General features: G+C 55.3%; 2 protein-coding genes across 2 annotated transcripts in view; both read left to right on the forward strand.

Annotated features, from left to right (window-relative positions):
- Positions 1-5,128, forward strand: part of LOC123034760 (H-2 class II histocompatibility antigen, E-S beta chain-like) — a 9,076-nt gene extending 3,948 nt beyond the window's left edge. The window contains exons 3-6 of the mRNA XM_044452378.1: positions 2,474-2,755; positions 3,202-3,315; positions 3,803-3,826; positions 4,521-5,128. Of these exons, the coding sequence (XP_044308313.1) occupies positions 2,474-2,755; positions 3,202-3,315; positions 3,803-3,826; positions 4,521-4,534 (434 nt within the window). The 3' untranslated portion in view covers positions 4,535-5,128. The remainder of the gene's footprint in view (positions 1-2,473; positions 2,756-3,201; positions 3,316-3,802; positions 3,827-4,520) is intronic.
- A 3,796-nt stretch (positions 5,129-8,924) lies between these two features.
- LOC123034759 (HLA class II histocompatibility antigen, DR beta 5 chain-like) overlaps positions 8,925-15,512 on the forward strand; it is an 8,312-nt gene continuing 1,724 nt past the window's right edge. The window contains exons 1-2 of the mRNA XM_044452377.1: positions 8,925-9,044; positions 10,535-10,819. Coding sequence (XP_044308312.1) covers positions 8,954-9,044; positions 10,535-10,819 — 376 coding nt within the window. The 5' untranslated portion in view covers positions 8,925-8,953. The remainder of the gene's footprint in view (positions 9,045-10,534; positions 10,820-15,512) is intronic.

A 15,512-nucleotide genomic window follows, 5' to 3' on the forward strand; every position in this document is an offset into this window, starting at 1 on the left:
TCCTAGCTAATTTGTCAGTTAAAGGAGTTAGAACAAAACAAGGATCTGCTTCCACAATACCTGGATGACTTATAATTTTTGAAATATAGAAACAGAATGAGTCAGAAGGGGCCTCCCGTGCCATTTAGTCTGACCCCCAGTTCGAGCCGGCTCCGCTCACGACATGACCACCATGTGCGTGTCCAGCCTATCTTTGAACACCCTCACCGATGGGGCTTCCACCACCTCCCGTGGAAGCGCATTCCACACCCTCGGGGTCCAGACTGTCAGAAAGTGCTTCCTAGCATTTAAATGGAACCTTGGTTTCCTGAGCTTTGCTCCGTTGCAGCGCATCCTGCCTTCCTCTGTCGGAGACAACAGGCCTTACCACCTCCTTTTGACAAAATTATGTTTTCTCATGAGATGGCCTCTGCTATTGAGACTGGGCCTCATGACAATGACGTAGCATTTGGGGAGAAAGATGCATCCCAGGAGATCAGCCCCAGAGGCCAAGATGGAGAAGACCTCCACGGCTTCTGCATACCTCCCCATGGTGCTCAGTTAGGTGGGCACAATGGAGACCCACTAGCTGCAGAAGATCAACTTGAGTCCACCCAAGCTAAACCCAACTGCTTCAGTGATTCCATCCAGCCACCTCATCCTCTGCCGTTCTTCTTTTGCCATTTATTGTGCCCAGCATCAGGCTCTTCTCCAGGGAGTCCGTCCTTCTCATTAGGTGGCCAAAGTATTTGAGTTTCATTTTCAGTATCTGGCATTCGAAAGAGTAAACAGGGTTGACCTTCTCTAAGAATTACTGAGTTGATGAGACAGGAGAGGGGGTCACACGGAGGAGGGTCATGAACTTTTTTTCGCTGTAGAGGAGGGCAGGACGTATTCCAATGGAGAAAAGCTCAGGGAACCCAGGTTCAATCTGGATGCAAGGAAGTACTTCCTGATGGTTAGGATCCCGAGGGTGTGGAATGGGCTTCTACGGACATGGTAGAGACCTCGTTGGTGAGGGTGTTCAAGCACTGGCAGGACATGAACAAAGTAGGCATATAATGAGCACTTCTGGCTGGACTCGGGGGTCCATCTCCATGACCTGGGAGGCCCCTCTGATTCACTCTGTTTCTCTGTTCCTATGGAACACCATAATTGGTGTGGATATATTTATGTTAGTCATGAAGCCGTGCCTGACCCACTGCAACCCAATGGACATCACTCCTTCAGGCCCTCCTATCCTCCACCATCTCCCGGAGTTCACTTCGGCTCACGCCAACAGCTTCCGTGTCTCCATCCAGCCACCTCCTCATCTGCCGTCCTACTTCTTTTGCCCACAATTGCTCCCAGCATTAGACTCTTCTCCAGGGAGTCCATCCTTCTCATTAGGTGGCCAAAGTATTTGAGTTTCATGTTCAGGATCTGGCCTTCTAGAGATCAGGCAGGGTTGATCTCCTCCAGGAATGACTGGTTTGGTTGCCTTGCAGTCCAAGGGATTCGCAGAAATCTCCTCCAGCACCACAAGTGAAAGGTCTCAATTCTTCAGCGCGCAACCTTCCTTATGGTCCAACTTTCACAGCCATGCATTTCAACTTTGTCTTCCACCCACGTTTTTGTCAGAATTTCTTGTCATTGTGCCTTTAGAATTTCCCTTTTTTGATTCCCACCCATCTCGGACTCCTTTCCCTAGTAGAGTCGCTTGCCAAGGGACTTTACTTATTACCGTTCTGCATGTATTTAAATCGCCTTTCCTGAAGTCCAGGGTGCATGTCCGGCTACACTTGATAATGCTTCCCTTTTAATCATGAGCTGGAATATGGCGTGGTCACTTCCCCCAGAGTTCCCATAGCGGCCACCTTGCCCCCTAGTCTTCCCTGCTGGTTAGTCTCAAGCCCTGGGGAGCCCCGCTTTTTGTAGGGCGGAGTTATGAGCAGCACTGCTTGGGACCCTCGTGGAGAGGCTGCTTGGCAGAAATTCTTTTGGGCAGATATCCGGGAAATCGAAGTGCCCCAAAAAGGGGACTTCACCCTCCTTGAAGTGCTGGTAATTGGCCAGACAAATGTCCCATTTCCACCTCCTCCTTCAACCGGGTCATCCCCAAGGCACTCCAGGGACTGTGTTGCTAGTATTCCCAGCTCCATTTATATTGCACTTGTAGTATTCTGAAAACATGGGAATTGGGGGTGGGGAGAGAGGGGCCTTTCTCTTCTGCTCCAACTTTGGGTGCTCAGCAGTTTCTGGTGCCCTCTCCCTCTACAAGGGCAGATCAAGCTCCCTCCCTTCACACCATTTCTCCACAGCCCCATGACTGCCCCATCAGCTTCATGGGAAGGCGCTGTTATGGGAGAGGGAGAAGAATGACTCCCCCCCCCATTCCCCACCCCTTGCTCTGCCCTGGGGGTCCCCCTCCTCTTCCCCATCCCTCTCCACTCTTCCTCTTCCCTCCCCACTCGCACTCCTCTCATGTCACATACCTCCCCCTCCTCTCCCCCAGTCCAGCCCGCGGTCACCATCTCCCCCACCAAGGACAACCCCCTCTCCCCCCGCACCCTGCTGCTCTGCACCGCGGCCAGCTTCTACCCCCGGGAGATCGAGGTCCGCTGGCTGAAGAACGGGCTATGGGCGACGGAGGGGGTCTTCTATGGGGAGGATCTGCACATCGGGGACTGGATGTACCAGACCCAGGTGATGCTGGAGGACACCCCCCAGCGTGGAGACGTCTACGCCTGCCAGGTGGCGCACGCCAGCCTGCAGACGCCCATCACCGTGCAGTGGGGTACGGCCCTCCTCCCCCTTCCCTCTGTGGGGCACTCCTGTGCACTAGGTGGGTCTGTGGGTGGATTGGGGGAAGGAAAGGAGGGGCCTAAGGTGTGTTGGGAAGGGTGGCCTCGTTAGAGGGAGATTGGGATGTGGCTGAATGTCTCCCCCTGGGAAGGGATGTTGTCAGCCCCACCTCCCCCTTTTTGTTCCCTCTGGAGCTGCGTCCAGCCCCACACTTACCTCCTCACAGTACTCCTGTCTGGGGCTGCCCTGCCCATGAGGGACTGAAGCGCAGCCATGCAGACCTCACAGACAGAACCAGTGCCCTAGATATCAGCTGTGGGCCCGGAAAATCCCCATCCCAATCTGCTGCGCATGGACTTTGCCCCTGGTAAGTCCCTGGGGATGAAAGACTGAGCCTGGCCCTGATCCTGCTCCCACGTGAGACCCAACTCTCTCCAGAGCCACGGACTTCCGAGTCGGCCAGGAGCAAAGTGTGGATGGGGGTCGTGGGGTCCCTGCTGGGTGTGGTCTACCGGGCCTTGGGGCTCTCCCTCTACCTGAGGAGCAAGAAAGGTACGGGGGCCCTGAAGGGCACCTTGGTGGGCAGGCCCTGGGAACGAGATGCATGTCCAGCCCCCTCAGAGCTGCTGCTTGGATTCAGTTTGGATCCTATCTGTGAAGGTGGAGGGACTCTTCACTCCAGAAGTTGGGCCCTCCCCACATCTGAAGCAGGATCCTGGGGGCATCGAGGACACAGGAGGGGGGTCTCCAGCTGCACTGCCCTCCTGTCTCCCCGAAGAGCAGGAGTCCATCGAGAGCGAATTGGCTAGAAATCCCCCCTCCAAATCAGTGGCCGTCTCAGTACAGCAGCTTTCCTGGGAAGGCAGTTTCTGTTTTGCACAAATATGGGATTTGGACTGAGCCAAGGAAAGACTATGGCAGCTTTTTGGTTTCAGGAGCCTTTCTGGGTGCAGGAGGGGAGGGTGTCCCTGCGGTGCTGAGGAATGAGCTCCTCCGGCCATGCACTAAAGTCTCTTTCATCTTCTCTCTCTGTCTCCAGCATCTGCCATCCAGCAGCCTCCAGGTAAAGCCTCTCCCTGCCTCCTTCCCAGTCACTGGTCCACTTTTCCATCCTGCCTTTCCCCAGATGCTTGTACAGAGTGGGGGTGCAAGTCTGAAGGCCCCCCCCCCCGATAAATTGGGGCACTTTTTGCAGAGATATTTCATTTTCAGGGTTGGGCTGCCATCGGGGGAAAAGAGTCTGAAATGGAAACACAATGGCCAGTGACAGAGCTTTTTTGCAGTGCTCAGACACAGGAGAGAAGGGCAGCCAGACGTTTCCCCAGCAGGGACTGGCCTTCTCCGCCCTTCTTGCTTCTGCTCTTCTCCTGTCGCACCCCCCAAATTGAGCCCTCAATGCACAGGCTGAGACCTTCAGAGATATTCTTTGTGGGCCTCCCTTAGGGTCTGTCTGTGGAAATGGGGTGGCTTTGGGGGGCAGGAGAAGATCACAGCGTTGGGGTTTGAGTGGGCAGCTTCCGCTCCACTTTGGCAGTAGCCCCCTAGCTGGAGGGCAAGCCGTCGTGGGGGGCCATCAGCATGGGTTGGGGGTGTTCTTGTGGGGCTGCAAGTGGAGGGGCCTGTGTGTAGGAGCCCCTGAAGGAGTCAGCAGCCCCCACCCTCTTTCCCTCGGGCCCTTTCCCATCCTGGGTTTTCATTTTCCCATTTCCATTCCCCCCTGCAATTTCCCTGTCTTCTTTCACACCCTTTCTCCTCAGTGCTCATCGGCTAGTCCTCCAAGACGCAGGCAAACCGGAAGACACCCTAATACTTCCTGCTGGAGCTCAGCTTTTCTGTGCTGTCCTTGGGAGACGCGAAGGGGCTGGAAGCTGCAGATCGGCAAGAGGAGGAGAAGCGCAGCTGAAGACGCTCCTGCAAGGACCAGCTGGACATTCCCTGATTTTCTGCCTGCTTTTGCTTCTTTGGGCAGGGGGTGATGGATGGGACTCATTCTGCCAGGCACCCAGAACACGATTGCCTATATTCCGTGGACTTTGGCTCAAGGGCCAGACTTATTGGCTCGGTTGGGCCTCATCCTGAGGAGTCCCAGGTTAGTGATTAAGGGCCAAGAGAGGCCACATTCCCTCCTCACCTGCACAGCTGCCCCCCCTTATGGGGACAGCAATGGGTCTGTCCCGGCCAGCTTCCACTTTCCCCAGAGCAGCTGCAATTCTGGGGCTTGGAATTCTGAACGCTTCACTCACACTTGCAGGCTGGCTTTGCTTTCAGTCAGTGGAGGAATAATAAATCCCCTTCTTGCTGGAATGGTGAAAAATCTGAAAATGTGGTTTGATGACATGAAAACAAGAACGATATTCTGTTTGGAGGAGGGCTGTACCACAGTGGTAGATCCCCCTTTCGCATACTGCACGTCCTGGGTTCTAACCCTGGCAGCCTCTTTGGTCCTGCCCGGCAAGTCTGAACCAGCACAGAGGCTGCTGGTCCGTGCTGGAGGTGGGTGGATGGAGTCAGGTCTGGCGCTGTGCGATGGCTGCTCTCTGTGTCCTTTGCAGCTTTGCCCCATGGGTCCTCCCCCCACTGCATCTGGGGGCCCATATATCCTTTTGGAGAAATGGGGTGGCCTAAGTAATGGTGTGGGAAGTGCATCCCTTCCTGGAGAGTATGAAGCTGTGAGGACTGCCATTGCCCCATGCTTTCTTTTCATCTGAGCCCTGGAGTGGGGTTCCCCTTGGGAGGGCAATGGGGCTGCAGAGGTCATCAAGCCTGCCCCAAGTAATCTTCACCCCCTACACAAGACCAAAGGGGGAGATGCTGATCAGCAGGGGCAAAACATGTCACTCAAATGTCCCCTTTATTGCAGGGGGTACCAGAGCCGAGCTCTGGCAGGGACATCGTGCTGGCTTGTCCCCCCTTGGGGCCGTTGCCAGAGTCCCCCCAACTCCCTCGGGTGGTGTGGGGTCCAAGAATGCACCTTGGGCCAGTGGGACGGACATGCCACATCCCATGGGCACTCAGGTCAGAGTTCCAGGACTGGCAGTGGCTCCCCTGGAAGCATTTCCTTCCTTCCAAACTCTGATTTTTTGCTGTGTGGCACATGAGTGGCCCCTGGTGGTGCCAGAAGGGGATCATGTGGTCCGGGCAACACGCAACTCCCCCTTGAAGGCATCAAAACTCAGGGTGCGGAGCGTGTGTGCCCCTCTGTCCAAGTTCAAATCAGGAGGCTTGACGCTCAGGAGCCCTGGCCCAGCTTGGCTTTGGGCCGCCATTCTCTGGCAGCGGGAAGCTCATGCGGAGGCTGGATCCGTCCTTGGCAGTCTACCATCGCCAGCAAAGGAGCAGGCGGGAGGCAAGGTGGTGGCTGCAGGTGCCTTGGGTGACCGGACACGGGGCATGGGACAGGGCTGCCAATGGGGAGGGCAGGGGGCACCAAGCCTTCCTTTTCCCCGGGGGACCGGATCTGCTTTGCCCTGTGTTTGTTTGTCCCAAAGGGGCTGCAGCCCTTCAGTATGGACCCTTGCACCAATTAAAGCACCACATGTGAAATGCAAAATGGGAGTAAAAGCGTTTCCACCCTGAGCAGGGGCAGGAAAGGGCAGGTGGTCAGGGGCTTTGTCAAAGATGCTGCAGGAAAGCCTGGAAGGGCACGCAAGAGAGTCTGCTCACGTTTTTCCTGCCTTCCTGAACCTGCAGTCTCTTCTTCCGTGTCCTGCCGGCCTTCATCTCTTGCACCTTCTCTCCTCCAGGCTAAGCATGCCTGGCTCTGCCTGTCCTTCCTTGCAGGGCTCCATTGCAAGCTCCGGATCTTCCTTGGTGCCCCTCCTGCCCCTGCCCAGCTCGTCTGCATCCCTCATCAACTCTGGTGTCCAAAGCAGGCCGCAGAGCCCCAGGTGAGGCCTCCCCAGTGCTGGTGGCACGCATCCCATGAGCCACTACAGCTGAAGTTCACTCCCAGGGTGCACTGCTCCTGCCTCCCTTGACAGCCTCTTTCTGATTGGACAGCATATAGAGGCTGCATGAATGGAGAGGCTCCTGCAATTGCAGCTCCTTCTACCGGAATCCATGGCAGCCCCACGAAAAGCATGTTTCCTGGTTCAGGTGACCGTTGCAGCCCTGGCGAAGCCTGGAGGCCAAACCACACGCCCTCCCTCCTCCCCGGTTCCTGGGAAAGCGACCATCCTGAGTGGCAGGCCGAGGCCCCGGATCAGCCCCTCAAGAGCCCATCCTGTGGCGGGACCTCCGTGGCTTCCCTTGTGTGTGAACCCGGCCCCAGAGTCCGGCCCCCTTGGTGAAAGAGGGTCTGGATCCATCCCAGGAAGACCCACTGAGGAGGCAGCCTGGGGAGCAGCCCCACAGGAGGAGGAGTCAACTAAGGTAGAGGAGACACGGACCCCCCGGCCAGCCGTCAATCCCCCAAAGGTCCCACTGCCAGGTCATGGGGTGCTGGACGTGTCAGATCTTAATTCTTCAACCAAAAGTCTGGCTGGGCCCCTCCCATTCTCAAAAGGACAGAAGAGCTTTGGGGGGGGGAGCAGGAGTGCTCCGGAGGCTGACAGAGGCTGCCCAGGCCCCAAGGAGGGCACCCTCCTCTCCCACAACCCTGCAGCACTTCCCCTGCTGCCTTGTGCAGCCAAAACCCTCCTTTGCGGGAGGAGAGGGGCTTGTGCCCGGAGAGGGACGATGCCGCAGAGGCGAATTCTTTCCTGTCATTTCTGTAAGCCTCCTCCCCTCCCCTCCCCTCCCCTCCCCTCCCCTCCCCTCCTCTCCAGGGCTAAAGAGGTGGCCCCAAAGCTTCCCTTTTGGGGTTGAAACTGCCTTCTTCTTCCTCCGCTTGTGGGGCCACAGCAGCCTTGGGTCCTGTGTGGATTCCCCCATCGACACTTCTGCTTGGTCTGCCCCTGGTCCCCAGAGTGGGAGGGAGGCAGTAGCCCCCAGGTGAGGAGGGGGATGGGGGAGGGTGGAAGAGAAGAGAAGAGAGGCCAGGGAAGTGGGACCCCCTTTCTGTCCCTCCTCCCAGTGGACCGGGAGGGATTCAGCAGGCAGCCAAGGCTCAGGGTGGGTGCAGGGGAAGGGCCTGGACACCTTGGGACCCTCACCCATGCAGCACCCACCCTCTGGAGAGGATGCCGGGGCTCAAGCCAGTTCATCTGCCGAGGGCCGTAACGAAATCCATCTCCGTGCGAAATCCGAGCATGCCCCCGCTGACTGGTAACTTGAGACGTACTGGCAGGCCACGGGCGTGGGCTCGGGCCATGCACAGTGTCCCAGCTTCACAAGGCAAGCAGAACCATGTTGCCCCCTGCCTGGGCACTGGCTGAGGAGTCAGGCTTCCCGCCAGGGGGCCCTGTGTCTCTGGCAGAAGAGGGCAGGGCAGGGCAGGAGGGATGCGGGATCCACTGGGCAGCCAGGCAGGGCTGAAGTCCAGGCATCGGGGCAACAGAGAGAAAAGGTCAGTGGCTGCAGGCCCTTGGCAGCACCAACGGGGCTTCATGCTCATCACATGAAATCCTGTTGAGTTGACGGGAGAAGCCCTGGCAAAACACAGAATCCGCAGCACACGCCCTCGTTCCTCCCTCATTTCCTGGGAAAGGGAACGCGAAGAGAAGTAAGACGAGGCCACAGATCAGCCAGCTCAGGAGCCCTTCCTGTGGCAGGAACAGCCGTGGCTTCCCTTTCTGTGTTATCCCGGCCCCATGGTCCGGCCCTCTTGGTGAAAGAGGGTCTGGATCCATCCCAAATGTGTCAGGTCCCTGGAAGACACCCCGGAGCTGAGATGGGGACACGGACCCAAAGACCCCTTCCAGGTCATGGGGTCCCACACCTGACCTTTTCGATCAACAGGCTGACGGTGGCCCCTCCCTGCCCAAAAGGGTCTCCAGCTCCCCCCTCCACAACTTGCATCCTAGCCAGCCTGGCAAGAGGGGGAACTTGGGGGGGGGGCTTAATTCATCCACCCCGTAAAAACGGAGGCTGCGCTGTCTCCTTCGCAGCCAAAACCAATCTCCTTCGTAGGGACACTCATGGGCTCCCTCTGCCCGGAGACTGATGATGCTGCAACTGGGAAAATTCTCATTGGTGCTTTTCGGCACCCTCCAATGGACTTTTCCCCCTTCCCCCCCTTTATAGAAGAAAAAGTTTCACTTCTGGGGTGAGGCAGCATTTCCCCTCGTCCACTTGTGGGGCAGCAGCAGCCATGGGCACTGGCTGGATCCTTCCAGTGATGCTGGTGCTTCTGCTGGGGCCACCCCTGGTCCCCGGAGGGGGAGGGAGGCAGGGGCCCTCAGGTGAGGAGGGGGCTGCTTGGAGGGGGAGGGAGGGAGGGACCCTCTCTGTCCTCCCCGAAAATATGGGCTGTCTGGGTGTCTCTGACCTCTGGTGACCCCTGAACTAAGCCCCCAGGATGGCCTGTCCGTGGCAGCCCTGAATTCCAGGCTGCGGCGCCTTTCGCGGCGTCCCTGCGCCTCTCCCTTGTCGTCCTCGCCTCCTTCTGCTTCCCCTCCTTTGCCCTGAGGATGAAACTGTGGGTCCCTGGTGGGGGGAAAGTGGCAAGAGAGCTTTGGGGAGGGGGGAGGACTCGGTGGAAAGCAGAGGTGGGACCCCCCCATTCCATCCTTGCTCAGGGACTTGGTGAGGTGGCCTCCCACCAGGGCGTGGGGTCCTTTGGCAGGAGCTGAATTCGCTGCTCCCCGGATGCTTTGGAGGGAAGGAACGGATGCGGGGGGGAGAGCTTTTGGGTGCTTGATACTCTCTGCAGCTGCAGTGTAGGCGGAGGTTCAACAGGGCAAGTGTCCCTCCTCCAGTGCTAGACAAGCTGCTCCTGCTGAAGGGGGACGAGCCCCCCCCCCCGGAGAAGCCAGTGGATGCAGAGATGGGGGGGTGAGAGTGGGGAGAAGCTGCCCCTGCCCTTCTTCCCCTGCAGCCCCTCTGGAGGAATCTTTGCTCCATGCTCACATCCTCCAAAAGGCCATTGGCAAGAACTCTTCCAACTTCCCTGATGTCAGGCAGAAGTTCAACTGGGATGCAAGATATTCAGCAGTGAGGGGGAATCTTGACCTGTTGAATGTCTGCATGGCAGAACATGGTGGGAGTTACAGGCCAAGAGATTCAGAGGAAAGCCCATTGGGAAGGGTGGCGGAATGGCATGAAGAGAAGAACAAAGATGTTGGCTCAGCAGGGGGCGGAGGGGAGAGTTAATTGAGACATGGAGCCCAGGTCTCCTAAACTGGGAAACCAACAAGCAGTGCATGAGAGCAACAGCACCCATGTTCCCTGGCAGCTGGCGCTCCTGGAGCAGTGGGGGATAGCATGGAGCCATGAGGACTAGCAGCTTGGGATAGCCTTCTGCTACTGCAAGAATTTGTCCAACCCCCTTTCCATGCCTCCTGTGCCTCTTGGGGAGGTGAATCCCTCAGGTTATCTCCCTCCTTTCATCTGTCCTGAATCTCCGATCAGCTTCGTGGGCTGCCCTTTTGGGGAGGCTATGTGCTGCAGTGGTTACAGCGCCAGGCTGGGATTCTCGCGAACCAGGTTCCCATTCTTTCTTGAGCACAGAGTTCCTTGGGTGACTCAGGGCCAGCCGCTGCCCCTCCTGTTCGGGGCAGACTGCAGGGGGAGGCTGTGCATGGTGGACGGGGTCCCGTGGCTGCTGGAGCTGGTGCTGCCCTCCGAGTGGCAGCGGGTCCAGGGAGGTGGGCACAGACGCCGTCCTGCAGGGCGGTTGGCCCTCTGTGCTGCTCGTTAACGGGGCCCGGCAGGGTCCCTCCTCCCCCCACAGCCCCGCGCCGGTTCCTGCACCAGGATAAGTCCGAGTGCCGCTTCTCCAACGTGACGGGGCGGGAGCAGGTGCGCTTCCTGTACAGGTTCATCTACGACCGGGCAGAGATTGCGCGCTACGACAGCGCCCGGGGCCGGTATGATGCCCTTACACCGCTGGGGGAGCCTGACGTGCAGCTCTGGAACAGCCAGAAGGAGGAGCTGGAGTTCTGGCAGAACAAGGTGGACACCTTCTGCCGGTACAACTATGGCGTGGCTGCGGCCGGGAGCATAGTGGGCAGGAGAGGTGAGTGCCTTAGGGGGTGGGGACCCTTCCCCCTAATCCTGCCTCAACTCTCCCCCAGGCTGCCGCCATGCTGGAATCCTGGGCACCTTGGCACACGGGCGGCGTGGTGAGTGGGTCCTGGAGGAGCACGGCCCCCCCATTTCCCCCTCCGCGCCGTGCGTGTCCCCCCGGCAGGTGGATTTTGGGGACCTAAAAGGGGCATGCAGGATATTGGTGGGGCTGGAGGATCTTTGATCTCGCCCCCTTTCTGGACGAATTCTCTGAAAGGAAGCAGGATCCCTTGAAATCCTCTGTCTGGAAAATGCTGGACAAGAGAGTCAAGAAGCGAGCCCCCTGCGACCCCTGGTTCTGGGACCCTCCAAGGGCTCCGCTGATTTCTCCAAGTCCAGCAGCCTGACCCATCTGACGAGGGTGCAGAGTATTTTATTAAATTTGGGTCTGCCCGTCCCCTTCATTATTCTCAGCTATCAACTTTTCCATTTTGCGGGCAAATTTTTATTAACATAACACCTGAATTCAAAGGAATATTTGGAAACAACAGGAAGCATTTTGGTGATATATGGACATAGGATTTCAAGCATGCCTCACATACATAAATTGAACCTGCACCATCTCCATATTTGTCACTTTATACAATTTAATGTAGCCTTAGAATTTCTATAACGTAACGAAGTCAAAATTAGACTTCCTTTGAATATCTTTTTATCCTTCTAGGGAACTATGCATACACAATGATTGATAGTTTTCATAATTAATTTTCATCTCTGTAACCCTTGAATGTTTCAAATAATTGTTTTAGATGCTCTAATGTCCTAATTGGGTTTCTAAGACAGAGAAGCCCATCTGCATAAAAATTACTGTTCTGTCGCTTGGGGTTTATTCCTATTAGCCTTTCCTCTGAGTGCAGCTGCCAGTGGTTCTATGGGAAAGTCGAATATCAATGGTGAGAACTAATTGCCTTTCCCGAACTTTTCAGAATCGATACCATTAATCCTTACTACTGAATACACACCTCCATCTAATTTTTTGTGTGAGTGTGTTAAGCATCTTGCTTAAATCAACTTTGTTAATTTAAATATGTATTTCTATTCCATATGATCGGTCACTTTAGGTCATCAAGAAAGAGAATCTCCATCTTAAATTTACTCAGTTTTGACTCATTCGAAATAATTAACTCTCCATGTTATGGCATCTGAGATAGGCCTCCCTGCCATAAGCCCTTATTGATATTTACTTATCTATCTCCTTATTTTATTCATTCATTTATTTATTTTTGGATTAGTATCCTGCCTTTTTCCTACAAAGGGCAAGGAGGCTTACATCCTCCTCCTCCTCCATCTTATCCCCTCAACAACAACCCTGTGAGGTAGGTTGGGCTGAGAGTCTGTGACTGGCCCAGAGTCACCCTGTTGGCTCCATGGCTGAGAGGGGACTCTATCCCTGATCACCTGAGTCCCAGTCCCACGCTTTTCACCACTACACTACACTGGCTGTCAATACTAGTTAAGTAATCTGTTATTAATACTAAGCTGTTACAAAACCATGAAAATATCCAATACATTATAAAAGTGAAAGGAAATACCGCAATATACAGACACCACCCCCATATACAACTCGTGCATCCTGTCACCGGGACCGTAGCTCTACAGGTTTTATACCTTCATTTCATTCCGCTTTACTTCTAGCTTTCACTCTATGCCCTTTCAGGAATATTCCCTTGCATCCAAAACTGCATTTATTGAATCAACTGTAGGCTTAATCCTTTTCCATTTTATTAGTGCGCATTGTTTTATTACTTTCATGCCATCCCCCAAAACAGCCGAGGGAAGGCCCTCAAGACGGGCCCAGCTCCTGGCTCTCTCTGCTCATGTCGTTCCAGATGAACAGGGCAAGGGCAAGGGCCAGGAGGCATCTGTCGACACCCCCAAGGTCAAATTCGGAGACGATGCTGTGCTCAGCCTGGCCCTCAGTCCCTGCTGAGTACCACCAGATGATTCCCGGTGCCTGCTCAAACACACACGTGAAAGAGTCCTCCAGCAGAGGCGCAGAGAAGCTCCTTTCTGCCCAGTTGGCAGCATCCAAGTTAAATCCATTTTGCAAATTAGTGAGGTGAGACCCTTTGGAAAAGTGGACACTCGGACCCAGTGCTCAAGGACAGAGGACATGCCCCAGCCTCACGGTCGGTCTGGCAAGGCTCCCATTTTTCCTTCCACTGGAGACATCCCTGGTGGCTTCCAGGAGCGCCCCAGAAATGTTGATTGTGCATGTTCTCAAACAGGGGAAGGGCCCCAGTTGAGAGCCATGCAATGACGGAGCTGACACTTCGGCATGGGGTGTTTGAAGGGCTAAATGGACCAAGCGCCCGCCGTTCCGTCCCATGAATTGTGCTACTGCTGGAGAGCTCCTCCGGGCATTTAAAGCCTCGAATTCTCCACAGACCTTCCTGGAGCCATTTGTGTGAAAAGCAGAACCAAAATATTTGAATGCGGAAACCTTCTCAACATTACACTAGCTTATCATCCCTAAGTGGACTGTTGCTCTTTCTGCAAAGTCCCTGAATTTTCTTTTTCACAGTTCAGTCTGAGGTCTCCTTGCTCGCAGGAGGTGCTCGCCTTCCACAAGGCTCTTCTGGGCCCAGTCTGAGTCCTTGAGGTCAGAGCTGCATCCTCTGGATATACTAAAATAGGTCTGTGCAACTTGCAATTTGTGCACAGAAAATTGAGTTTTGCACAAGGTGAAAATTGATGTGGTTTAACTCCTCTACCACTGAACTGATGCAGAAGTTAAAGGTAAGCGGGGCCAGGATGCGGCTTCATTCGCCCCCTGCTTGCATTGGAGCAGCGCTCGGAAGACAGCCTTGGGCAGTGTGTCTTGCCAGAAGGGAAGTGTCTCCGCTCAGGCCTGAGCGAGTTGGAGCAGGCGCAGGTCAGCGGTGGAGCCTCCACCTTCTTCTGCAGTTTAACGCTCCTTGTGGAATCAAAGCTGCCTCGAGATCTGCAAAGGCCACACAGGGCAAAGAAGTTTTGTATGAGAAGTATTTTTCCAAGAGAGATTGTAGGACTACATAGTTATCGGTGGAAGAGGGCCCTCCCTGAAACCTGCCTGTGTGGAAGAATTTGGAAACGTTTTTACCGCATTGCTTTCGGGGAGTTTGCAGCCTGTCCGCTTTAGGACCTGCTCCAGAATTCCCCACAGAATGACTTGGACTGACTGGGCTGAATTCCGCAGGCTCATCTCCTTTCCTCTCTTGAAGATCAGGATGTTGTTCCCCAGTGCCCAGGCCCTTCCTCTCCTCCATGATTCCACCTTCCTTCCGGTTCCTGTGCACGTCCCTTTTTGTTTTCAGAAAATGCTTAAGCCCATGGGGGCTTCTTCATTTGTCTTCTTTTGCTGTTGCAAGTCTTGAGGTCGTGTCAGACGCAGCGCAACCCCATGGACAACACTCCTCCAGGCCTTCCTGTCCTCCACCATCCCCGGACTCCACCCAAGCTCACCCCAACTGCTTCAGTGACTCCATCCAGACACCTCCTCCTCTGCTGTCCCCTTCTTTCGCCATCAATTGTTCCCAGCATCAGGCTCTTCTCCAGGGAGTCCGTCCTTCTCATTAGGTGGCCAAAGTATTTGAGTTTCATCTTCAGCATCTGGCCTTCTAGAGAGCAGTCAGGGTTGATCTCCTCCAGGACTGACTTCTTTGATCGCCATGCGGCCCAAGGGAATTGCCGGAGTCTCTGCCAGCACCACAATTCAAAAGACTCAGTACTTCGGCGCTCAGCCTTCCTTATGGTCCAACTTTCAACGCCATACATTGAAACTTTTGTCTTCCACGCACTTTTTTTTCAGAATTGCTTGTGATTGTGCCTTTCGAATTTCCTTTTCTGTTTCCCACCCATCTCGGACTCCTTTCCCCAGTAGAGTCACCTGCCGTGGGAAGTCACTTATCACCATTCTGTGTGTATTTAAATCGCCTTTCCTGAAGTCCAGGGTGCGTGTCCAGCTTCACTTGACAATGCTTCCCTTTTAATCATGGGCTGGAATATGGCGCAGTCACTTCCCCCAGAGTTCCCATAGCAGCCACTTTGCCCACTAGTCTTCCCTACTGGTTAGTCTCAAGCCCCGGAGAGCCCCCTTTCTGGAGGGCAGAGTGATGAGCAGCACTGCTTGGGACCCTCGTGAGGGGCTGCTTGGCAGAAATTCTTTTGGGCAGATATCCGGGTAATCGCAGTGCCCCAAAAAGAGGACATCACCCTTCCTTGCAGTGCTGGGAATTGGCCAGCCAAAAGTCCCACCTCCACCTCCTCCTCAACCAGGTCATCCGCAAGGCACTCCAGGGACTGTGTTGCTAGTATTCCCAGCTCCATTTATATTGCACTTGCATTAATCTGAAAACATGGGAATTGGGGATGGGGAGAGAGGGGCCTTTCTCTTCTGCTCCCGCTTTGGGTGCCCAGCAGTTTCTGGTGCCCCCTCCTTCTACAAGGGCAGATCAAGCCCCCTCACTTCACACCAGCTCCCCACAGCCCCACAACTGCCCCCATCAGCTTCATGGGAAGACCCTGTTGTGGGAGAGGGAGAAGAATGACTCCCCGCCCCATTCCCCACCCCTTGCTCTGCCCCGAGGGTCCCCCTCCTCTTCCCCATCCCTCTCCACTCTTCCTCTTCCCTCTGGTCTCGCACTCCTGTCATATCTCACACC

This window comes from Varanus komodoensis, unplaced genomic scaffold (assembly GCF_004798865.1).
Source record: "Varanus komodoensis strain SLA01 unplaced genomic scaffold, ASM479886v1 scaffold716, whole genome shotgun sequence".
Taxonomy (NCBI): Eukaryota; Metazoa; Chordata; class Lepidosauria; order Squamata; family Varanidae; genus Varanus; species Varanus komodoensis.